The sequence below is a fragment of the Cheilinus undulatus genome, linkage group 2 (assembly GCF_018320785.1).
Source record: "Cheilinus undulatus linkage group 2, ASM1832078v1, whole genome shotgun sequence".
NCBI lineage: Eukaryota > Metazoa > Chordata > Actinopteri > Labriformes > Labridae > Cheilinus > Cheilinus undulatus.
The window spans coordinates 33,275,368-33,300,200 of record NC_054866.1 but is presented as its reverse complement, the minus strand read 5'-3'; the positions used below and the strand labels follow the sequence as shown (position 1 = coordinate 33,300,200).

The window sequence follows — 24,833 nt, the reverse complement described above, 5'->3', positions numbered from 1 at the left end:
ATAAAATAATCCACATCAGGTACTGTCAGGTAGCACTGACTCATGGTAAACATTTTTAAATCTCAAGCAGAGGCGGGCAAAAAAAATAAGGCGCTTACTGGAACATTCAATGACCTGCCACAGTGGGAGGTGAGGAAAAAAAGCTGACATGAAACACCGTTCCTTTAGGTGTTATCTTAAGAGTGATGCCTCTTTGTAGAGCTATTAAGAGCTAGTAGATTTTTGTCTCTGTTACCTCATATCAAGCTGTAGAAAAGGGCTCAAAACATATTCCCTCTGCTCTAATTCTTTGTGCTAATTAAGAGTCATCAGCGTTACTCACTATGGTAATTTTGTCATTGAACCTCTTGAATCGATTAGTGCGCCGACACCCAACCTCTTTAAAATATGCACATCAGGCAGCACAGGAAAAAAGATGATTTCTTATTTGAGGATGTGGGTCTCTACACCACAATTAGATGCTAAGAAAGAACCCAAACCCACTCTCATACTGAAAGTGACTAAATTTAGACCCGGATGACACAACAGATTTTTGAGCAAAATGAGACCTACAAATGTTTAAGGATTCATTTGGTAATACAGACCAGAATGACCTTCACCTGCTGCTGACAAGCTCATAAGGGCCACATTTGATCCTTTACATCAAAACTAATGAAGACCATTGCACTGGCTGCATGCATGTTAATCTCACAGGAGAACCCACAGATGGATGAAAGGTGAAAACAAAGCAGCTGAATGATGTACAATCTAAGCACTAGACATCTATTTTTTTAAACCGACAACACTGAAATCTTACGTGGGCATGAAATCACGACTGCAATGCGCGAAAAATATGGTTTCCATTTTCATGAAAGCCTTCTCCCTTTTTTTAATAAGAACAGGTAGCATCTGCACCCACCTCTCACCCTTTGTAATCAGCTCTGGCTCAGTGCCGGAAACAATGATTAATACTGCAGACGTGCAGCACTTCTATACCTTGGTAACAAGACAAAAACATTGTCAGTATGTGTCCTACCTTCTCAGCACGTGACTGATGAACAACTCTATTATAATCATCTTGATTCACACTGGGACTATTTCCCCCTCCGATAGATAATGAAGCTTATTTAGTTACACTTCAGATCACAGTTGATGTGTGAGGATGATTCTCTGTACACAAAAGACTTTGATAAGTTTTTTAATTTGAGCTTAAGAACTTTTTGTGTACAAGTTAAGTGAGATTATAACGTGTCATGTCAGTGTGGTATACAATTGTTAAAACAGATACAGCAGGAATAAAAATAAATAAGTACAGTGCAGTGCAGATTAGTGCCAACCAGATATGAGTGAAGAACAAGCCTCGGCGTTCACTTCAGGGACAGCTGTGTTAGTATTTAGTCATTTATATAAGTCTGGATTATATTATTGTTCTTCATTCCCACCAGGTGTCCATTCGCCGTACTCTTACTCTCTGCTTGTAGTGGTATTCTTTCAGGTGCTTTTTCAAAGCATTTGGAATGGGAAGCATGTTAATGCCATCATAGGTTGTGCAGCTGCTTATGGTCGCTCTACATATGTGTTGAAGGGTGAAAGGCTGTGTGCGGTGGATAGGGTTGGACAATAGCGGCTCGAAAAACATGCAGGAGTTGGGGTCCTTGTAGTGCTCCAGTAAGCCTGTCACTGTAGGAGCATGGAAGACACTGGGGTCGTGCACGTCAAAGCTGAAGTTGTGGTTCCACTGTTCAATTCGAGCATGTAGCGAACGGCCATAGCGGCGGAAGCTGACGGAGAAGAGGTAGTCTTCCTGCGCAGAGTCACGCAAGAGGAAGGTGCCTTCTGGTTTTCCCTCTAGCAGTCTCTCTGCCTCGTAGCGGTCCATAACCCCCCAGTAACACGGCAGGTTTGTGATCTCCAGCAGGTCTGGAACTAAACAGTGAATGTAATCGATCTGGGTGTGGATGCGGTAGCTATCGTGAGATTTGTGATTCTCCGTCTGAGGAAGTATAGCTCTAGAAGGCATGCTGGTCGCTGTAACCTCTGGGTCAACCAGAGGGTCAGAAATGGTTTCACAGGTGTGGACGGAGGCAGAGGCGGAGGCGGAGGCTGAGGCTGTGGCCACCACCTCATCCAGAGTATCCAAACAACTCTGCAGGAGGAGCTGGTGCTGCTGCTGCCTTTGGAGAAGAAGCTGCTGTTGCTGATGAGCGGAAGCTCTGTCAGCCCCGGTTAGCTCATTCATACCATGTGCCAGCTTCGGGCCATGTTTGTATAAAGGGTTAATTTGTGCTGTTACTTCAAACGTGTGGATTTCTGCATTTGGTGGTGGCTCAACACCTTGTTCAATGCTGATGCGCCTGCGCTCTCGCAACCTGTCATCTACATCCTCCACCACAGTAGCCATGGCTGAAGTAGGAACACTGCATACTACTGAGGAATCAATCATGGGGGGCTGGGTGATGGGGGCTGTGTGCTGCTTAATGAGATACCACTTCTGAGCCAGCTCTGATCCTACAGGGAAAGGGCAGTCGTCCAACATTAACTCACTCAGATGGATTTTACGCCTGGAGGAGGCACAGACACTTGATGATGAAAGAGCTTGTGGAGGTGGTGTGGGTGCTGTCGCACTGTGGGATTTTATTGGGAAACACTGCCCCATAGCATCCTGGATTTTTTGACGGAGAGTGCGACTGCTGCTTGACCCTCTTCCCTCACCTTCACTGGGTGCAGGCAAGTCTGTAGCAGAGCTAACAGGTCCTGGCCTGGCTGTTACCCGCTCTTGTCCGAGTAATGAGGCAGCAACTTCCAAACCCTGCCATCTCCAGTTCTCCCTCAGAGGAGAAGAGGAAGTTTGATCCCTGTTCTCAAGGTCACTTAACAGCTCTCCATACTCAAAGCCATCGCTGACAGGCCTCTCAGCTACTGGTTCATGAGAGGTCAGGCCTTTTTTCTTGCCCTTTCCACCTTTCCGTCCGCTACCAGCATCCCGTCTCTCCTCTGACCTGCTTTGTCTGACCTTTGGACGAGCCCCCCTTTCTCGATCTTTCCCTCGGCTCCATGAGTCCTTTGGTAATGACATGATGAATTATGTGGTAAACAAGGAAGAGTTTCACCACAGCAGGGGAATTTCTAAAGGATGTCTTGTAATTGCAGTTAGCTTCTGGCAGGAACTGTCCGATCCACATGCCTCGTGTGAGACTGCATTTTCATTTTCCATGCATAATTGACTCAGAGCTTTAGAAAACCCTGTAAAACAAAATGAGAGACCATTTAAATCTTTAAATAACACCTGCAGGAACATATATATATTACAGAAGATACACAATCAGCTGCCAGCTCGCCTGATAGACCTTTACAAATCTGATTTAATCAACAGTAAATTGTATTTTCAAAGGGGCTTTATAAGACTCAGTTTTTGTTCAGGCTAACAGTTTTCTTGCTATGCTGATTAGCCTCAACTGACAATTAACATTTTATGTGCTGAATATTTTGCTTCATACTTCATCCTTTAGAGTGCCACATTTGACACACACACAGCTGTCAAGATGAAAAATAATGCAAAACAAAAAAAAAAAAAAAAAAAAAAAAAAAAACAACCAAAAAAAAAAAATTAACATTCAAATAACTACACATATACTTGCTGTAACAAATGGCATGAATGCTAACTGTTCAATCAAGATGTTTCTAATTGATTTTCTCCTGTTTATTAATTGATAGTGTAAAGCCATTACTACTGTTAATTATTTCATTTTGAGTTTTTATTATGGCAGACCATTTGGGAAAATAATCAAATAGCAGTTTTCCCTCTGCAATATTGCAATTTCATATACAACTATTTTTAAATCACCTATCTTAGGTGTTTCTAAACAAACAAGCAATACATCATACTATAATAGAACAAACACAATATTTAGTCAGGTAAACGGAAGCTGAACAGTTATCCAGTCGCGATTATTCTGACTCATTACAAATTTAACGTAAACTGTATAAGGATCTGTATTGTTTGGGTGCCAAACTATATTTTTATATGGTACTGGTGTCTTAAACTGTGCCAGAATCGACACTTTTGAGAGGAAAAAAGACAGATGAAAGGCAGCAGAGAGTAAAAGCTATCTAGGTATCGTAAGTGATTCACAGAAATATCTATATGCGATGCCAGTCAGATATGAGACGAGCAAAGGAAAGCGATGTAACTCGATACATACAACATTCCAGAACAAGTTTCTTGCCTTTCATTTTGGGGTGGCAAGTATCGTCATGAAGTATTGATGTCTGTGGTGTAATACTGTCCGGTAGGAATTGGACCATGTTGGTACCGTATTTCCATACTCATACCTAGTACTGTATTTAAAGGAATGATTTTATGTCCTTCTCATTTTCAATAAGACAAATGTATAAAGAAACAAGGACAGTAGGATTTTTTGCAAATCATTATAGAAACAAATTTACACTTGCATGTTTGTATGGCCTGTAGAGCATGCCATCTCTGCCTCATAAACTGTAATGAACTGGTATTTTGAAACACATTTAAGGTTAAAGAAATATTGCACCTTCTGCGATTTCAGCACTTCTTTAATTTACCTATGTATTTGAAAATTGCAGTAAGCCATATTGCAATTGATTCTAAATTTCAATTGATTGGCCGGCCCTAGTTTTATCAGTATTTCTTTTAATTATTAGTAGCTGCGGCCACACACATCAGTGGTTTAAATCATAAGAGGATGCCAATTAACTATAAGGGTGCTAACAGAAGCAAATAACCTACAGTACATACACAACTTACATTTTGATTAACAACAGTATTGTGTTGGCTCTATTTTAAGAGAAAACTCTGATAAGCGAGCAGTTGTTTCAGCAGAAATTAAACTTGTTTTATTTGTTAACACATATTGTCCAGTCTCCTTTCCAAGAGCAAATCGGGATTAATCTTCTACGAAACGACAGCGTTTTGAACCACCTTAAGCCTCGTAAAAGCCACATAAACGTTGATGTCACGCTATTTATTAGACGATCTACAATAAAGGCTTTCTCTAACTTAAATATAATGCTGGTTTAAAAGGATATTATCTTATCAACACGAGTTGATAGACTACAGCAGTAAGCAGCAGAAGTTTTCACAATAAAACTCGGTTTTTATGGTAAAAATACATCGCCTTTTCGTCCTAAAATAGCTCAAGAATGTGTCTCTTCCGTTTTTTGTTAATCACGTCAACTTCTCGAAAGAAAGAGACCGGTCGAGATAACGTAAAATAACTTTTTCACCACAACAGTTAAAGCTTCAGCTTTCATAACTACAACACTTAAATATAACCACTTCCCAAAAAATCCCGACGATTCAACCAAGCCTTTACAGTGAAACATATCAAGAGATAACATTAACATTAGCCGCCAAGCTAAAAACGTTGGGTAGCAGCTGTTTATGCTCAGTAGGCTACGTTAGCAAGGCAGCTAGCTGTATGCTAACTTGGATATTATTTTCTGTTGAAGGCTAGGTTAAAATGGATTTATGATTACTTAAATTTAGTTATTACAACACTGTCACAAAATGTATCCATACCCGCGTTATTGTTATCAAGTTTCCAGACGAAAAACCGCCAGTTTCTCCTTCTATAAACTAAGGACGGTAACAAAAAGGCGGCTAGCTCACATTAGCTCGATATATTAACTGCTAAAGTCGATCAACCCGGAAGTAAAAATGAATGCACTAGTGTCTCCGGAAACATCTGCAGATGTCAGTAATAAAGATTAGAAACAGATGAATGAGAAGATAACCGGTAATAAAGTTAGATCATATGCGTAACAAAGCAAATACAAAAAAACACAGACCACGAGTAAAGTTGCAAAAAGAACTGAACCTCTTTTATTGGGACTGTCAATGATCCGACGAAATACTGCACACTTCAGACCATTCACACATATGAGTGACAGTAAAAAAGTAGAGTAAGCATGTGATGCAAAAGGTTAATAAAATATTAGAAAATGTCCGGGGAGTGGTCAGAATTAAATATAAATTGTACAAGACAAATAAATGCAATCTAGCCAGCAGTTAGTTGCATTGACTCAATAATAAAGCCTGGCAGGGACAATGACATGATCCTGGCAGAAGCCTCCATTCGACACAGGCTCTGTACCTCCTGGTGGATGCTTGCAATGTGAAAATGTACCAGGCTGAAATATGCAGTGCATTGCCCCAGCTCATTTCATGCATCACTGGAATGTAAACATGGAGTAAACATATTCCTTGGCCTGTTATTAGTGTTGAGTTTACTCATATCACATGATTGTGGCTCAGATAAGCATCGTCACCCCCCTGCTGCATCTTCACTATGCATAGACACTTACAGATATCTGCAGAACTGTACCTCTGTTTCTGTTTGCAGAAATACAAATGCTGCCCAACGCTACAGAGGCTATGAAAAGGACAATCTGAGCCACTTGTAACATAACACAACTGGTATACAGTATAATGAACAGTTAAAAATAAGATAGCCAAGTCTTAAAAGTTGTCAGCATTAACTCACAGAAGTCCTTTTTGAGCACAAGTGTGATGCTTTTAGTAAGTCAGATCTATCCAAGAGCCTGCTCTGAAGAAATCCATGACTAGAATACTACTGAAGACGACAAATTCGGCATATTGAAGATGCTGGAGCTGTGCATTTCAGGCACCACATGAACAGTTTATCAGGACACGACAGCTTACAGTTCAATCACAAGGCCAGAAAAGCTATTCTCTCTCTTGTTGCTGCATGACTAGAAAAGCAGGCGTTACATGCCTCATACGGTTATCCACAGGGGGTAGAAGGCTTTTGGATTCAGGCTCTACCCAGCCAGCTCATTTGTGAGAAGGCGTCAGTTCTTTAATGTGTTACATAGTGAGATAATGAAGTATTCATGACATCACATAACATGAAATGGGCATTATCCCAGAGAGATGTAAACAGTGACATTTAGGCGAGATAAACATACAACATGAGTTGCAAGACTTCTCTCTAGTTGTTGGAGACTGGGCACAATCAATCACCATGTCCTCTATCTACAACAGTGCTGTATAAGTGTGGCAAAAAACATGCGATTATAGAAAATAAGCATAAGTTATCAATATCAAGGGCGAGTAAAAAATACAATTGGAAAAGATATCTGTAAATAACCATCTTTACTAGACAGACCTCCTATGGCTCTGCTGAAATTAAATGTGAATGGTTATCCCTGCCTTGTGATGCAACCAAAAGTGATCCAAAAGTTAAGACCATATTTCACATACATGCACCTCCACTCTGCCACATTCAAAGACAGAGGCTGTATAAGACAGTTTTGGATTCAACACTGATACCACATGATAATGTTAGGGTTCTGAGACTGAAACACACTGAGACACAAACAGAAAAATATGGACATCATTAAGCACCTTGAAAATTATGATTCATCAAATCGTCAAGTTGGCCATTTGAGGAAAAGGGCACTGCGAGGGCAAGTTGCTGTGCTGCGGATTATTTATTACAAGATCAACCTTCATTTTCCAGAGCCAATCATAATGGGGCCAGAGGGCTGAGATGGGTTTCATTTAGTTTTCTCACCCGGCATGAGAGTGTAAATTCAAAACACTCGCCCCCCTCACTTGTATCAATTCAGTATCAAATCAGCACTTGCACAGTACACACCCCACCAGCCCTTATTCACCCCTCTGGGGATTCCTCGGCACAAGATGAGATTCATCATCATTTATGTAGTGGGGCATAAAATAACACAGACAGATTGCAGCTGGCATTAATTCTTTGAACTGCTGTTCTTTTCTTTAAAAAAAAAAAAAAATCAGACCATTCTGTTGTTTTTCACTACAAATATCCATCTGAAAATAACAATCTCACAACCCTTCTCTTTGGCTTTGTAGAAGTTTGGAGGACAGTCGCTTCTACTTTGATTATGTGTTCTGGGAAAACAACTGAGACAAAGGGTTTGGTTGGATTACAAGCTTTTCCTAAATCCTTTTGGACCTCTTTGCCACTAAAAAATGTTCTCTAGAGAGAAAAAAAGAACAGAGGAAAGCTTTCGAAGTTTCAACCAACACAAGCCCTCTGTAGTGGAGCAATTTGAGCAGCTAGAAGAGTGTATCTGTATATCCACGGCTTTCTTCAAGTGGAACCTTAGTGAGTTCATACCAGGGCCAATTACAGTTTAATCGCTTATATCAGAGATAATTTAATAAAAGTGCCTTATTTCTGGCTGGGAATATTTTGAGTCTACACACAACGGGGCAGGGGCCGTGACTGTCAGTGTGTTGTGGGAGGAAGCCTTGCTCCAAGGCAGGAGGAAAAAGAAGAGTAACTAACAGGGCAGAACCCCCTTAAGAAAGCACCAATCCACCGTTTTTCTCTCAGACCACGGCAAACTGAGCCTCTGCACACCATGTCACAGTCCTGCAGGTGACATGGAGCAGCTAGCTTTTATTGTCTCCTCTGTCCTGTAATATAATAATCATCTGTATTCCATTTTTTAATAAACTTAGTTGTATATAATAAAGTACAAAAATATTAGAGAACATATACACAGTTTTTTGTCATTTTGTAGTGACTGCTTTGCCTGGTTTTCGTAAGCATACGTATATCTTTGTGCTGGGCGATGAGAAACCTAACAGGCTTCAATTGAAGTGTGTGTCTTCCTCTTTTCATATCGTCGATGTCCGGTCTGTTCCATCTGAGGAGGGGATTAGAAATAAATACGGTTTAAGACATCTACAGGGATAAAATGCAGCACAAATCACATTTTATCATTTTAAAGGCCAGGTTCTTTTTCTCTTCTCCCAAGGCAGGAAAAGTTATTGATGCTGTTTTATGTGTTCATGAATTTTGACAGTGCCTTTTTATGGTATGCTGTTCGTTGCACTAAGCATACCTTATATTTCTTAGATGGTTATCAGGATTTGAAGCAGCTCTTTCCAGAAAATTTGGAAAATTCTGCTCACTGCTGAAAGATAGTATTATTAAAATACTCATAATGTTGCCACTTTTTCTAAAATATGCATTTACTCAGCCAAAAAGGTTCTAACCAGTGAGGTAAATTTTAGAGCTACAAGGTGTTGAGTTTTTGCACTGAAATATCTATAGTGATTCAAATCTTACTTATTCACACACTGTGCTATGCTTATAATGCATACATGCTTATTACTATTCAGATGTGCTTATAATAACGAAATAATGAAATCTTTATAGTAAAAACTGTTCATCAAGGCTTATTTAGTTACAAGTTATTAAAGAGATTACTGTCTATTTTTGTAGCATTTTAAGTGGAAGGTGAGCCAAACTGGACAAAACTCACTAATTCGAGTTGGGAGTGTGCGATAGGATGATCTCAGATCATGAGGAAACAGAATACATCAATGATCTGCCAAAACTATTTTATGAAATCGGCTCTTTTACCTTTAGCTCTTTGTTCTCTCACCCACTCCCCTTCTGCTCAGTCTTAATCTTTGAAGCTATTTTCAGTGTTATTCTTAGTCTTAAGATTAAAACGATGATTACTTTTAGTACCATTCCAGTCATTTCTACTCATTATAGTTGTATTCAGCGAAAACTCAAAAACATTTTAGTCCAGTTTTAGTCCATAGAAAGTCCTCACATACAGTCTTTACTTTTAGTCAGAACATTTCTTAACATTAATCTGGCGCAAAAACATACTTGTGTGTTCTATACACTCTGCCTAGGAATATTCTTCAAGGAGACCTTGAGACCCCCTTACCTGTTGGTGCCAACAATGAAATGGCAAATTTTAACATTTTTCATGCATTGACCAACAGGTTGTTGCAGAAGAAAAAGAATCAAAAATTAAAAGATTTGACTTGTAAACACAGCATTTGTACATGTAAAAATTATATGGGGAATATTTTTTCCTGGCCATTAACTTAAAAATTTGTCTCAGGAACTGAATTAAAAAATCTTGATTAAATCAAGGGGATCTTGCCATAAAAAAATGTGAAATTATATTTTTCTATATCGCCCACCCTTAATTCCAGTACTATCAGATGGTACAAAAGGCACAAAAGACATCAGTAACCCATCCTGGTTTTGCAAAAGAACAGAAACATTGCCTTAAACCATCTTAGTGATAAAAAAATACACAAAATCACTATCACATAGTATTTGGGGCATAGTGAAATAATAAAAAAAATATTGCGCCTTTACTTGTTTGACATACCGATGCAGATGTTGTCATTCAGGCACATTGTAATGATTTAGTCTCTTTTTTCAACGCCCCTTAAGAAGAACTTGCCTCATGTATAATTTAGATGTTATTAAATATTAACATACAAATATAACTAATAAAATATGAATTATAAACATTAACAGACTCATTGCTCTTTGCATATTGAAAGGTATGAATGAGCTAATTAGCATACAGTTCTTTCCGGGGAGAAAAAAAAATTGTTCATAAAAATCCTTCCTCTCTTCGTATAGTTTTAATATATTAATGAGGTGTTGTGTTGGTTTGACAGCCGGAGCTTGTTTATTACAAGAGCTGCTGAAGACACTTACCCCCTAAGGCATGCTCTGTCATACTGAGGCACAGTGACTCCAGCGTGGGGTTGATCTCCAGGTCAGCACCTGGAACTTGGCATTCTGAGGAAACAAAACAACAGTTTCAGAACAGAAGAACAGTAAGGGATGTGCCTGGATCAGAACCACAATCCTCAATTTTGAAGTCTAAATTAAACAGTGCTGAACTGTATGTGTATTGTTAGAGTAAAGTACGGAAAAGTTTAGGTGACAAGGTTACTTTGTACCATGTAACTTCAATATTGCTTCCTTATTAGTTTACCATTACACTGCGTTTGAAAGGATAGAGGTATTTATTCATTTACAGTACATTATAAGCAATAGTCAGGACTTATTTTGACTATTCAATCTAGGTGTTCTCAAACTATTACAATTTTTTTGCACATCTGATAATGCTAGCAATATTTTAAAACTGCCCTATGTAACATTAGTTCATATCTGTTTTAGTCATTATTATCATATTTATTAAATCTATGAGAGACTTGAATTAGACATGCAGGTGCCCTGAATTGCCATGGACTTGCAATGACACACTTATACCAATCTAAAGTATGTGGTAGTTGTATGGACAAATTTAAAAAATGTTTATAATCTTACAAATAGTTCAAAGTTGTTGCTGATGTTGACAAACTTAATAAACTTATGGGAGAATATGAAAGCCTTGGCTGGTTTTACAGATGTAACAGACATTTTACTTGTTATGCTACAAGTTTTTAGTCTGGCTACAAGACTATCAGCCTCTGTAGCACTAGTACTATAGGCAAAAAAGTCAATGCACAGCCCTGCTAATTCACCATGGTAACTCACTCTAAACACATAGCCTGTTTAAGACCAGGTCATATTCAAAGTTGCAGCTCAAACTTAAACTTAAAACTAGGCTTGAACGATTTGCAAGAATAATCTAGTTGTGATTTTTTTCTCCAATACTGCAATTGCAATTGAATATGCAATTATTCTTAGGTCAATCTTTAGTATTTTTTGACAAATTCAAGCAATAAATAATTCCATAAATAAGACCAGGTGCATTGAAAACAATAAAAATGATTTAAGAAGTAATTAATCCATAGTTGCATGAATCTGAATATGGGGGTGCAACAAGCTTTATGCTATAAAGGAGGCGGCTGGGGTGGAGGAGGTGAAACTGGCTACCAGCTGATCGCAGACGGGATACGACTTCCGTGATGTAACGCTGGACTTCATCAGTTTTATTTAAAAAGAGCTTAGTATTTTTTGCTATATTGCAAATGTGATGTAATTTGCTTTGTTTAAGGACATGAGCATTTTTATGTCCCTCATTTTGATCAAGACAAACATACATAAAACACGAAAAGGAGGTGGGAGGCATGATTTTTCAAGTTATCTTGCTGTCAGTCCAATCTGGGCCATTCTTGTGAATGTGATATCTCAATACCGCTTTGTGCAAAATATGCATAAATCTTCATCCTGACTCCAAGATGAAAGGGTTTAATATTTGAGATGACTGGTCAAAAGTCAAGGTCATGGGGATGTTGTTCGACCCTTGCTTATGAACCCAATCTATCAAGGAATGCTTTGAGGGATTTTCGTCAACCTTCACCCACTTTTCCACTATGACTCAAGGGTGAACCGATCAGATTTTAAGATTTTGAGAGTCAGAGGTTAAGGTTTTTCAGACTACCACAGAAAACACCACAGCTCTTCTTCTTGACCCACCACTGTACTTCAATGTACAGCCTCTATGCAGAGGCATATAACCACCAGGAGGTACTGTAGTTCTAGTTTTATTTATATCCTGGGAGTGTTCTCAGTGTGCATTATACATCTTTGTATTGTGTTAATGGAAACTAAGAGTTCTAACATCATGTAGTAATGCTGAGGAACAGAGCAAATCAATAATAATACATAATGCATGCATTATCATTACATTACAAAGCCAGATGTTACCCTTTCCTTGTTTTTTATATCTAATTATTAATTTTCAATTCAGCAGGTCATCACAGGGAAAGAACGATAAGCACATCTTCAGAAAACGAAGTTGTCATGTTTGGTCCTATGATACTTTCAAGTGCATAAAGCACAGCTGGGTTTACAACAAAAACAGAGCATATAAATAAACTTGACTAGTTTTTATGTATTCTTGCATATGAAATTAATTCAATAAATCCATTTGACTTTGATTTGGCCTAATACTAAAGTTATTTCCAAGTATTTTGAATGAAGTGAAAGGCTATCAGGCCAAATTACAGCTTCTGATTATACTGCTTAAACTGTGTGTACATTTGTGTAGAATTGTAAGAGTTGTATTGAGTGTTGTTGTCCACAGTGTCTCTCTTTCCATGCAGCAACAATGCTTTTTTATTGCAATTATTTTTTGTAATCCTATTCATCCTCTTCACATTTCACAGAAGCAGACAGCTGGTGGTCATTTGCTTTTTAGCTTGCAGAAGCATCAAATGACGCACTTAGCATCCAAGTTTGAGTGAGCACGCACAGCAGAAAAAGCATAAAGACTGAGTTGACAGATAAAGTTCATAACCAGCCTTTTGATACCTTTAGTTGTTCATGCCTTAAAGCTTTCTGAGCAAGACACTGACCCTGTGGCAATAAAGGTTCTCTTCATTCATTATGTCACCAATAAGAACCAAATAAAACTAACAGTGCAGACATACTGCCAAACTAACTACAAGCTTCTGTTAAAAACACTGTCAGTTTACAGTGCATGGTAAAACTATTTTGCTTTTACCTCCTCACAGGAAGCAAAAACAACAGTAACATCACTGACACTTATTAGAAAGTTCAACAGTGACATCATTGACACTTATTGGAAAGTCTATTATAGCTTTCAGTTGCATCTGATTCAAATTTAATCAATCAAAATGACAACACTTGTGCAAAAATCAAGGTTTATAACCTAGTCAAACATAAAAGACCATCAGAATATGTTTGATGTTGTTTAAAGATTTCAAATATGTGAGTCTGAGACAGTTTCACATCTGGGCACTTGTATTTGCATTTTGGGCTGTGAAGTAATGTTAAACTGGAGATGGTCAGACTGAAATTACAGGTCAGGAATGTATAACTGTGTGATTTAGTAAGACTTGACAGTGTAACTTAAAGCTGAATTAATTCTGATGATTTCTACATGTTCTAAGTCAATTTTGAATATTAGGAAACAGAGAAACAAGCTGATGCCATCACCAAAGCGCATCTATCAGACTTCCTATAACTGTGTTTCAACTGCATTATAATCTTGCTACTTTAACACAACACAATTTCTACAAAATAATTTTCTGTCAATGTATTTTGCACTAAAAACAACTAAAGGGAGGTTTCTTTTTCTCTTCTTTAAGTTTCTCTTAAGTATTTTGCCTGAGATTTTTTCTTATCCAAGTCAAGGGTCTCAGGAGAGAGGGTGTCATATGCTGTACAGACGGTAAAACCCCCAGAGGAAAATTTCTGAGTTGTGATTTCATGCTATGAAAATAAAATCTGACTTGACTTTTCACACATTTCCTTAAAATAAATGCAGAGCCAGAAAGGATTAGGCTCAAGCCATGTTGCACAATAAATATGCACTGTGTGATATGATGCTATCTGATGTAAATGTAGTCTGTCTCAACATATAAGTGGGTGAGCCAGTCTGCATGGAGGTGAGGCAAAACACCCCTTCTCTAATGGCATGAGTAGATAAGGATGCACTAAGCGATCCGCACAAGTTAGAGCGTACTTTAGAATTCCTCATGAACCAGAATGTGACCTCAGTTACTAATGTTGTGATTTAAGGTGTTAACTGCAGTTTGTCTCAAGTGGATATACAAAATGGTATAACAGTATACATGCTTGGGGGAATTACTTTTAACTCTTAAAAATCTTTATTCTCAGCTACAATAGTCTAGTTTCCAGTAACCAGAGGACTCAACTAAACTGCAAACTTTTGTTTTCCTCTGCCTCTTTTTCTAAGAAGAGTTCTTTTTAACAGAGTAAATTCAAATGAAGTGAGCACAGCTTAACAAAGTAAAACTGCTTTCCTTTAACCATGCAGAATTCATATTTAAGTATTCTGTTAATCATTGACTGTTATTATAAAGCAAGAAAAAGCAGGGTATTTTACCTGAACAGGAAGATTTTCTGAGAAAAGTTGCAGGGAAGCTCTATGATCATAATCAAATCTAACATGTCTTAAAATCTATTTTGAATATCTATTTTTGTGCCTGGACTCTACAAAGTATAAATAAAAAGTGGTAAAAAGATCTGAATGGTCTGTGTCTTTTCCCGGGATGATATATATTAAATACATAAGGATCATCCTGATGGCCTAGGGACTGTGTTGCGTGTCACACCAATTTGTTCCTGTCCACTTCTGTAGTGCCAAATGTAAATATAGAGTAGTTACAAAGGCCAAATTATCCTGAACCCAAACAACACCTCGTTGACAAGGTGTAGGTAGCATGTTGGCAGGTTGTGAGACATGTCAGTTCGAGTATCCGGAGCACGGTTTTAGGAGAAAGGTGCAATAAACAAAATGTCATCTCCTCAGAGGCACCTCTGTGGTTAGAATACATCATTGTCTACACCAGCAGCTAGCTGTCAAGAATTAGACTTAGCAGTAAGCAAAGGAGCACTAACTCTAACAATGTTTGGGTGAAACGTGGCATTTATCCGGCACCTCTGGCTGGGATGTGGCATGGCAAAACATATGACAGCCACAAAGTAGCCACATGAGCTTTGCCATATGCTCAAACTTGGAGGGAATTTTCTCCTCTGGGAAACTTACGCAGTTGAAGCACTTGGCCCAAATATTACCTTTGACTTTTAAGCCACGTGTGGTTTGTAAATGGCCAATGCGACATGACAGAACACATGAGGGTCAAGTCATAACCACTTGTATTTTGCAACACCTTTAATACTGGAGGGCAGCAGCAGTTCTGGATAACAAGGTTGAAGTGACAATGACTGCGATAATGACGTGGCTTCACCTGGCATGTGACAGAGGTGGTGGGAGAAAACAGAACAAAAAAAAAGATGCTGAAGCTGACCCAGACTCTGAAATGAGGTGCACAAAAATTGGCAAAATGTGACTTTTTTACCACTTATTTCTTATCTACATGTCTATGTTCTATTTTGTTTTTAGATGTAAAAAAAATATTTTATTTGTATTTGATCTGATTTTGTCTTGATCATGAAACGTCTGCGTCATAATAAAATTGTTAACTTTGAAGATTTGTGTGATTTTTTTTGTAGTTAAGTGTTACAATGTCAAAATATCATTTAGCAGACACTTCTATCCAAATTGACATCTGACAGGTAGACAGGTGTTCCAGGAGTTAAGAACCTTGCCCAAGGGCCCTAACTGGATATTGAATATACACTGACTGGGATTTGAACCATTGCTCTACCAGACCAAAGTCAGTGGGGTAACCCACTGAGCTATCCAGCCTACATATGGATGAGTGAACATATAAAAGATTGAACAATTGTTTCTGAACTTAAACAATAACTTGCGCTTTGGGCCAGATCAAAGGTTTGGTATAAATGAGGCGAGATTCTGTTAAGGGAATGGAGTTTGGTCTTATGGACACATTTGGGCTCTAGAAAGGCCACAATTCCTTACCAAAACTCCCCGTAAAGGTTTTCACACATATGGGCCATATCAACTGTTTTATTTGGTGTAATTGTGGTAGAGGTCTGACTCTATCTTGGTTCAGACACTGCTGTCACACACTTGGGCCAGATTTGGGCTTCCCACATGTAGGCCACATCTTTGCTGTTCATCTGGCCCAAATCTGAGGACTTTTACCATCAGGGCCAAGTTTAAGCAACACTGACTACTGGTATAAAAGGGTACCAAGTCTGAGCTGTAAAAGCTGGTGTCTAGGTACTGAGATTGACTTTGTGAAGGAAAAAGAACATCATCACAGCTCTGACATCAAATCCTCTGTTATGGCTGATGATCTAATGAAAATCTTCTCTTCAATATAACCCTGAAACAACGGTGGAAAGCAGTTAGAAAGAGGCACAGCTGCAGTTTCAGGATCTTTAAGGCCGCTGGGTTCCTACATCTGCTGAAGTTATCAATTTTTGGCTTTCACACAGGATGCTCCATTATGCAAATGTCTCACAATGATGACTCTCTTTAAAATATGACAGAAGCATCACAGATGAATTTGCGATGCTGGTGTGAGGCAATCTGGCACATGAGACAAGACAACCAAAAGGTTATGTATATTGTAAGAGGTGGCAGATTGTTTACTGCAGCCTGCCGCTAAGCTGTCTTGTTATATTGTCCTTGGCACAGAGGGAGAGCATCTTACTGTTCTGGCTTCTGACCAAATGGCATATCTGTCTTCCTTTTCTTCTGTGTTTTTAAACAGAAACTGTGTTGCTTCTGTTGCTTGAGAAAGCTGCTAACAGGATAGAAGATGCCATTTCACAAAAACCTCTACTCAATGGAAAATGCCCAGCTAAGAATACATTTTTTAAATTATGATTCAAAAAGGAAAGGATTCCTGATGGGGTAAAACAGAAAAAATGTGTGAGGTATAATGAGGTAAAATATTAGTGACGCAAACCTTTGGGTTGATGTGCACAGTTATGTTAATTCTAAAGAAGAACAGGGTCTGACCAGCTACAGTACCTTGCTGCTGGAACATGAGCATGGTTTGTGGGGAAGTGTGGACAGGGAGTGAGTGGGTCCGCTGCACGGAGCTGCGACTCTGACTTGGCATGCTGTTACTGCCTCCGGGGTTGGCAAACCACAGGCTCTACAGAGGGAAAACACAAGTTCTCATTACATGAATGCCAATCATCCCGCAAGGAAAGCATGGTTTCCTTATCCTTCAACTAAGGCATTGAACAAAAACTCCTCAAGCTATGATAATGGATCAATCACATCATGGATCATCACAAACTGAGATGTTTAACCCTTTGTCTTTTGCTCATTAACATGGCAAAGTCTCCTGCTTTTCTTCCACCTGTTTTCTGTTCAAAACTGATGTTTACCGTTTAATATTATGAATCCTTGGGCATGTCATCATAAAAGTCCTTACTTTCAGACAGGATGAAATGCACTGTAAGCTTGTGCTAAACAGTCTTAAACAATCAATATGCTAAGCAGCTACTCAGAGTTGTGTGCTGTTATCTTTTGGGTCATTAACTTGAACTCAATTCCACAATATCACAAGAGGACGAATGAATGAGATGCTTAAGAAATAGGATTTAACTTGTCCAGAACCTTTTTGATGACAGCAGTACCAACCTGTCTCCCCTGGCCTGGCAGCGCAGGACTGGTGAGTGTGTGTCGAGGAGATGCTCCTCCGATTCCACCAGGGCTTAGGAGACCCATTCGCCCAGCTGGAAGTCCACGGGGTGTCATCTGGAACTGCCTCTGGCCTCGCCGTGCTACACCTCCACTCACAGAGCCTGCTGTGGGGAGGGAGTTGGACCCATAGGTCCAGCTGAAAAGAAGACAGAAAAACGCTGCTGTTTAACTCACACTGGTATAGGAGACCCAGCAGGTTTATTGAGGCGTTTCGGAGGGTAAAAAGGTGTGAAATGCTTTCCTGTGTGATGATCTCTGTTGTAGTCAGAAAAGTCCAAGATCCTTACAAAAAAGGAGGTATATCTAAAACATATGTAAACTCTCACAGTTAGCAGGAGCCCTTACTATGGATCATCTAAGATCCGCCTGGCAGGATGACTTGAATAGGGAGATCACTGAGGAGCAGGGATGACAGCCCAGGACATAACCATAGTGCTTCAGTGTGTGCAAGACATGGCCTCTTGCAATACAGAATAATAATGACATTAAAAATAATATTCTACTTACACTAGTCTAAAGAAAAGCTCTACAAGATATTTCTAGAATTAGATCTATCAAGTGAATGCTGTGGTGTGGTGCCTGCATCATTAGGTCATATGTTCTGGAGCTGCCCAAGGATAACAAATTATCGGTACAACATCTTTCAGACTTTACCCAAAATCTTACATTGACCTTTTAACTTGGATCCTTTAGCAGCAGTCTTGGGAATAACAGACCCAAATGTAATAAAAACAGCGCAGAACAAAATCTGGTTTAATTTGTAAGCTTGATAGCATGAAGATTGATTCTTCTTAACTGGAAACAGAAGAGTGCACCAACATGAGAGATGAAATGGCACACTTGGAGCTAGACAAAATACAATTCTCTTAAAAAAAAAAAAAAAACTGAGAAATTCTACAAAAGCAAACCTTTTTAATACTAACTTTAATCAAACTAGAAATAGTCAGTTGGCTCCCTTTGGATGTAACAAGGAATAAGGAAAATTAGGAAAAGGAAGAATTCAGAACATGAGTTTGTTGTGCATGCCCCCCTCCCCTTTATTTATTTATTTTTGTAAGTTGTTTTTTTTTATTATCAGTTTTCTCTTATTTATAATGAATTATTAGTTGTATCTCCAACTTTAAATTTTGTGGATAATGACCTGACTGTGTGCCTAGATGTATGGACTATTCTTTTTATGTAAATACTGTTGTATATGTTCAAAAGATTTAAAAAAAACATTTTCAAGAAAAGTCCACCAACATGCAGTTGCAGTAGAGTGGTGAAACCCCTTATTCACAGTATATAAGGGCAAATTTTTTATTGTGTCCAGGTGCATGAACGGTAGGTGATAGTAGCGGCTGACAGAATTTTATACTTGTATACTGGTCCCACACGTATAAAATGATGCAGCCATTTTTAGGTGTTAAAATAGATTTTAATACATCTGGGTTTATGATCCTTGCAAAGCAGATGGATACGTCAGTTTCCGTGTTTCTCACTGGCAAATCCATCTTGCAAAGCTCCTGTCTGAATAGTTTGGGCCCGGTTAGAAAGTGACAGGACCAATCAGCGACGAGCGGCAGTACTTTCGGGCGCGGCGGAGTCGTGACGTAAGCAAGCGGCAACAAGAGGAATTAAGAAAATTAAGAAAATCGCATATGCAACTCCAAACAAGCTACCTGTGAGAAATGCTAGTTTCATTTGATCAAGAAGAAAGCAAAGGAAATTTAAAAAAAGGAAGGTATAGAGAATCAAAGTAAATGTAGGCAGTAGAAAGGGAGCAGGGAGAGTGTAACATTCAGCTGTTTTGACATCTTCCTCTTTAAATAGGCAGATCAAACGTAAAGAGGACTCGCAGAGTCTCACCCTTTCTGTCGATACACAGGCATGTCCAGCATCGCTTTCCGAGGGAACAGGCGGAGAAGTTTGAGGACCTGCTGCTTCCAGGAGACTAACCTTTTCTTATGGGTTTCTGTAAAAGCCTGACACAAGGAAGGAGATAGCGGAGGTTAAAAAAATGACATCAGATAATCAAAGCACATGAGGAGCCATTCAGCAGACGTACATGAAATTTGTGATTTTAAAGAAGTAGGCAAGTTCTAATAACAGTTACTCATAAATTAACATTTTATGCATACTGGTCTATATACTATTTCCATTATGCAATACGTCTGAGTTAAAGTGTGGTGAATGGATTAACACCAATAACAAAAAAAAACAAAAAAAAAACAGTCAGACAAAAAAAGATATCAAAGTTCTCACTTCATGTGCCAGACACTTCTCAATGAGCTGAAGGTAACAGCTGATGTTCTCTTCATCTGGTCTAGACACCAGCAGCTGGGTGCACACTGAAACAAAAACACAAGGGAAGGGTTTGCATAATCAAGAGACTGCTAAAAACAGTTAGACCTGTAAATTAAAACTCCCTGTGGAGAGCGGAAGTCTTTATTCTTAATACAGACAAGAATGGAGGATGCTGAATAATACCTTTTCCCATGACACGGGTGAACTGTCCAGCAATGTCGCCGTCTGAGATGGGTGTGGCCGAGGAGTCTCCATCACAGGGAGGTGGGTTGTGGGTTTGGAAGCCCTCTGTGGTAGGCTCCTTATCTGCTCCTGTTTTTGTTGCTTCTGATGGGGATGTGGCTGTTTCTGAAGCAGTGGCTGTGTCCGGGGTTGTTTGTGTCGCACTCGGTGGGGTGTAGGCCTTGATGGGTGTGATGATGATCTGTTGCAGCTCTTGGAGGGCATTACGTAGATTTCCTCCTTCAAGGATATCCTAACAAAAGAGGGTTTAAGTTTAATGTTTTGAAAGGAAAGACAAATGATAACTAAGCAGTACATTTATTTAAGTATCTCAGAGGTAGAAGAAAAAACCTGTCTCCACTCTGATTTGTTTCTCTGCCAGTAACTTTGAAAGGTATTTCTCAATGGAACAAAAACAACTGCCACATAATTATCACAAAGAAGTCTTTACTGAAGTGCTTTTCTGATCTGTACAAGTGCCAAAGGGGACAAAAACAAAACAAAAGAATTGCCTCCCACTGGAATGAAAAATAACATTATCCAACCCAAATTACCTTTTCTAAAGACTTGAGCACACACTGCCTTTCTCGCAGTTTCTGGATACTCAAGGCAATCTTATGCCGTGCTCCTTTGGTAACATTCTGGGACAATGGAGAGAAAGAGTTTAACAATATTGCACAAGACAAAGGACAGTTATTTCTTTTGGGAACAGTGGGCAATTTCTACAGTTAGTAAATAACAAAGCTAATCACCATTCGTTTCATTAAAGCCAAGGGGCTGATACCAAATCACGCCATTTGTATGTGTGACTGGCTGAATGTAACTGTAGGGTGTATTGCTTAATTTCATGCCTCATTGGGAGTTGATGTATCATCAGGTTTGGGGACAGTTATGTTCACAAATGATAAGGAGGGTGGAATAATCAAAGGCCGGTTGCGGTGTATGTAAAAGAGAGGCTTAAAAACCTGTGACTCCAGGTGCTGCTCTGTGAGAATCATCATCTCCTCGTAGGTCATCTGGGAGAAGAGTGATGCATATTTATGAAGGCGTAGACTCTTCAACCATGCAGGAACATCTACAACAAATATACACCAAGGGACAACAAAAAAATTAAGTCACATCTTGGCATATATAGCCACAGCTGTTCGCTGAGCATGCCTTCTACCCGAGCCAAATGTTGTCAACACCCTTGGCTCCACTCGGTAATGAACTCTGACCTTTCATGCCGCTGCCGTCTTCCTGGAACGTGTTGCGAGTGGAGCCCTGGTCTTCTGTCTGCTCACTTCCTGAGGAGGCTACACTGCTCTGGGGTGAGAGTGGTGCGTGATCCGACGGAATGAAATTCTGCCGACCCCCTGTGTCATCCTGGCTACTCCACTCAGAGCCACAAGCCTGAGGGCCGGAGGGAATAACAGACATGGCCTTCTTTAAAGGGCTGGGCTGCAGCTGCCCACCCAGACCTGGGACAGGAAAACACCAGATTTATAAGAAACTGAGATTTCTGTTATTCAGAGGAAGAAATCCTTTAGAAAACTGAAAACCATTTGCACAATGTGAGCTTTGTATCAACAACATCTTCTCTTTATAACGACAGCATACAATACCTGTGTTATTGCTGTTAATGGGAGAGGACATCCCGCCTGGGAAGGGCATGTGTCCGTTCTGGCCAGCTGGAGATGTGGTGGATGAGGGGGACTTATCGTGCCAGGCGTGGCCGGGGTCCAGACCCTCAGCAGAGCTTGGCCATTCGTCTGAGCCCTGGCGTGGGTGGTAGGGACTTGACGGGGCCCGGGGTGTATAGCCACTAGATAGGTGCTCCTCCAGGTGGTTTAGCCACATGGCCAGAGAGGTGCGATCATCCAGTGTGGTGGCAGGGTGGATGAGTGCGTAGGATAGCAGCTGCCTGCTTTCTTCTACAAACAGGCTACTCTCAATAGTGTGACTCAACACCTTCTGCAGAAGCTTCATGTATTCACATTTGGCCTCGCTGTTGCGGGGCTGCAGCAAAGGCAGATGGGACAGCAGCAAGGACACAACCTTCTCCTTTGGCTCCTGATGCCACTGGCTGACAATTGCTGAAAACAGCAAGGAAACAGAGAATATTTGCAGGGATTCATTTTTTATTATTGGTCAAATATGATCCATTTTTTATACTTGAAAAATGATAGAGTAATAGTGCTGAATAATCACAAATATTTAATAACATATAATTCAACATTTGGCTACCTGCATTGTTGGCCTCGGCTTCAAGGATGTGAATCTCTGTGCAGTCTGCCAGCCAGTGTTCAAGGCAGATGTGTAAGAAACGAGCCTGGGTGCGGGACACCCTCTTCAGGAGGGACAACAGTGCCACCGTCTGTTCACACTCATTCCAGCCTTTGAACCAATCTGTCAGGATACCTACCTGATCTCGGAACATCATGGCGTGTCTCCTGGTTAAGGAGAACAGGAATGTTTGTATAAGGAGAGTGTACTGAAAAGACTGCTCTCTCAAACACAGACAGGATCAGTCTCACCCCGCACAGCGGGGTCGTATTTGTAACAGTCCTGGGATCCCCTCAGACTGGACCGAGGGGCCCTCACATGGTTCAGGTCCAAGAGGAACTGCAGACAGGCGTGCTGAGTAGATTACTGGGAAGATGTCTTGTGAAGGGATGCTGAGAAACTGTGCCAATTGTAAGTGGTCAATGACTCCAGCAAGAAAACCTTGTATTTCACTCTGGCATGTTCAGGATCACATTGTCTGTGCCCTAGTAAAACAAAACAAAAAAAAAAACAAAAAAAAAAACAAACAAACAAACAGACAAAAACAAGAAGACAACAACCTCAGGTGATTTTTCGCCAAAAACAAAATGTTCTACTGTCTATGATGAGCAATTAAATGGCATTTGTGAAGAATGCAAATCAAAATTAAATTTTGCATGGTTACAAAATTTACATGAGGACAAAAAAGGTATGCTCAAAAGAACTGTTGATGTATATCTAATTATAAGTACAGACGTTAAACTGGTGGTTTTAGATAATCTTCAACTAACAAACTTAATTTCAGAAGGAGTCTAGTCAGCCCCGCTCTCACTGCTTTATAGACATAATAATGATAACAGCACAAGCCACTCACTTACTGAAGGTGTGCAAGACACCTTATCCAAAGTTAAGAGCTCAGGTAAGTAGTAACACTGGAGCTGATGCATTGCACTGAATTAAGGTGATATTGAAAGCATGCCTCTGTATTTACAGCAGCCAATTATGATGCATTAATCCCACTGACAACCCTGGCCAACAACAGTGATGATACATGACAAAACTGGGGACTACCAACACTACCACCAGCACCACCTGTTACCTGCCACTTCTTTTGATTCAGAGACAAGGTGTAAAATTGAGTGTCCAGGTAAAAGTCTGTCATAACTACCACTGAGAGGCATGAGAAACAGAAACAAGCTAACATTGCACATTTTTGAGGTGTAGCTATGAATAGTTGTCAGCCTGTCAGCTTTAAACTGTGATAGAAAAAACCCACATAAATAAAACACTAAGATATCAAAACTAAAGTTCACAGCAGGATTCTCAATACCCCAATTTAGCATACAACATGATGACTTGACCACTTCACCTAGGCCTCGTCAGAGAGTGGGAGCGCTGGTTTTGAATACAGGATGTTCTTGTCAATCAGACTGAAAGACCTTAAAGTTACCCTTTGTTTAAACGTGATTATATTCACAAAGGCTTTATAGTACTAAAAGCAACAACGAATGCCGTTAAACCACTTGTCGTATGACTGTTTCATCACAGCCTTAGATTTAATCCATCGACACATATACGATATCAAGGGTTCGTCCAACAGATGTCGCCACTTTTAGTCGTATAAAATGCTTCGACACAGTGGACCATTTTTACAAAATGGTTTTTATATATGTTCAGACTTTTCCAATGCTTAATAAAGCTCCAACAACCCCGTATCTGGCTTGCTCGGCCTTACGCTAGTCGCTGATACGGGATTCGGGATTTGTATTGTTTTTTCGTTGACGCTGTTGCTACCCCTTTTTTCTCTTTCGTACTTCAATTTAGCATTGCTAACAGGGGGTTAAAGGCAGTTAAAACAGCAGAGTGTTAGTCATATAGATAAAGTTAAATGAGTTGTGCTGGACAAAAAAACAAAAACAAAAGGTTGGTTGTTTACCTTTGTCAGTTGTCACTGGGTAGCGGGTTAGGCTAAAGTGCTAATGCATAGCTAGCTCGACGGTAGGGTAGGGATAGCTAAGTGCTAGCGCTAGCTTCTTAGCTAGCAAGTTTTGCTAATAGATGCAATAACGTAAGCTTAGCTGAAAGAAGGTAGATTTCGATCCCATACGAGGTTTCCTTAGGGGTAATCCTTCACGGCGGCAAGCTCCCTTGGATTTAAACAAAGCATGTTAAAGAACGTATATACAAAATGCTTATTGCAATGCAGAAAATAAAGAGAGTACGCCTGGAGAAATCTACTTCGATTTTGAGTTGACGTAAGA

General features: G+C 39.7%; 2 protein-coding genes across 2 annotated transcripts; both read right to left on the bottom strand.

Moving 5' to 3' along the window:
• Nucleotides 1–1,161: 1,161 nt before the first annotated feature.
• On the bottom strand, nt 1,162–5,656 carry socs9 (suppressor of cytokine signaling 9). Its single transcript, XM_041813414.1, has 2 exons — nt 5,534–5,656; nt 1,162–3,222 (listed from the first exon to the last, which is right to left on the bottom strand). The coding sequence occupies exon 2, from the start codon at nt 3,053–3,055 to the stop codon at nt 1,412–1,414; it is 1,644 nt and encodes a 547-aa protein (XP_041669348.1). The 5' UTR covers nt 3,056–3,222; nt 5,534–5,656; the 3' UTR covers nt 1,162–1,411.
• A 163-nt stretch (nt 5,657–5,819) lies between these two features.
• LOC121521031 (protein Smaug homolog 2) lies at nt 5,820–24,830 on the bottom strand. The gene is made up of 13 exons (XM_041804742.1): nt 24,509–24,830; nt 22,555–23,078; nt 21,933–22,403; nt 21,546–21,788; nt 21,294–21,403; nt 20,883–20,969; nt 20,290–20,581; nt 20,065–20,150; nt 19,669–19,784; nt 17,758–17,956; nt 17,137–17,263; nt 10,503–10,586; nt 5,820–8,667 (listed from the first exon to the last, which is right to left on the bottom strand). Exons 2-13 carry the CDS (start codon nt 22,748–22,750, stop codon nt 8,639–8,641), a joined length of 2,040 nt encoding a protein of 679 aa, XP_041660676.1. The 5' UTR covers nt 22,751–23,078; nt 24,509–24,830; the 3' UTR covers nt 5,820–8,638.
• Between the last annotated feature and the right edge of the window lie 3 nt (nt 24,831–24,833).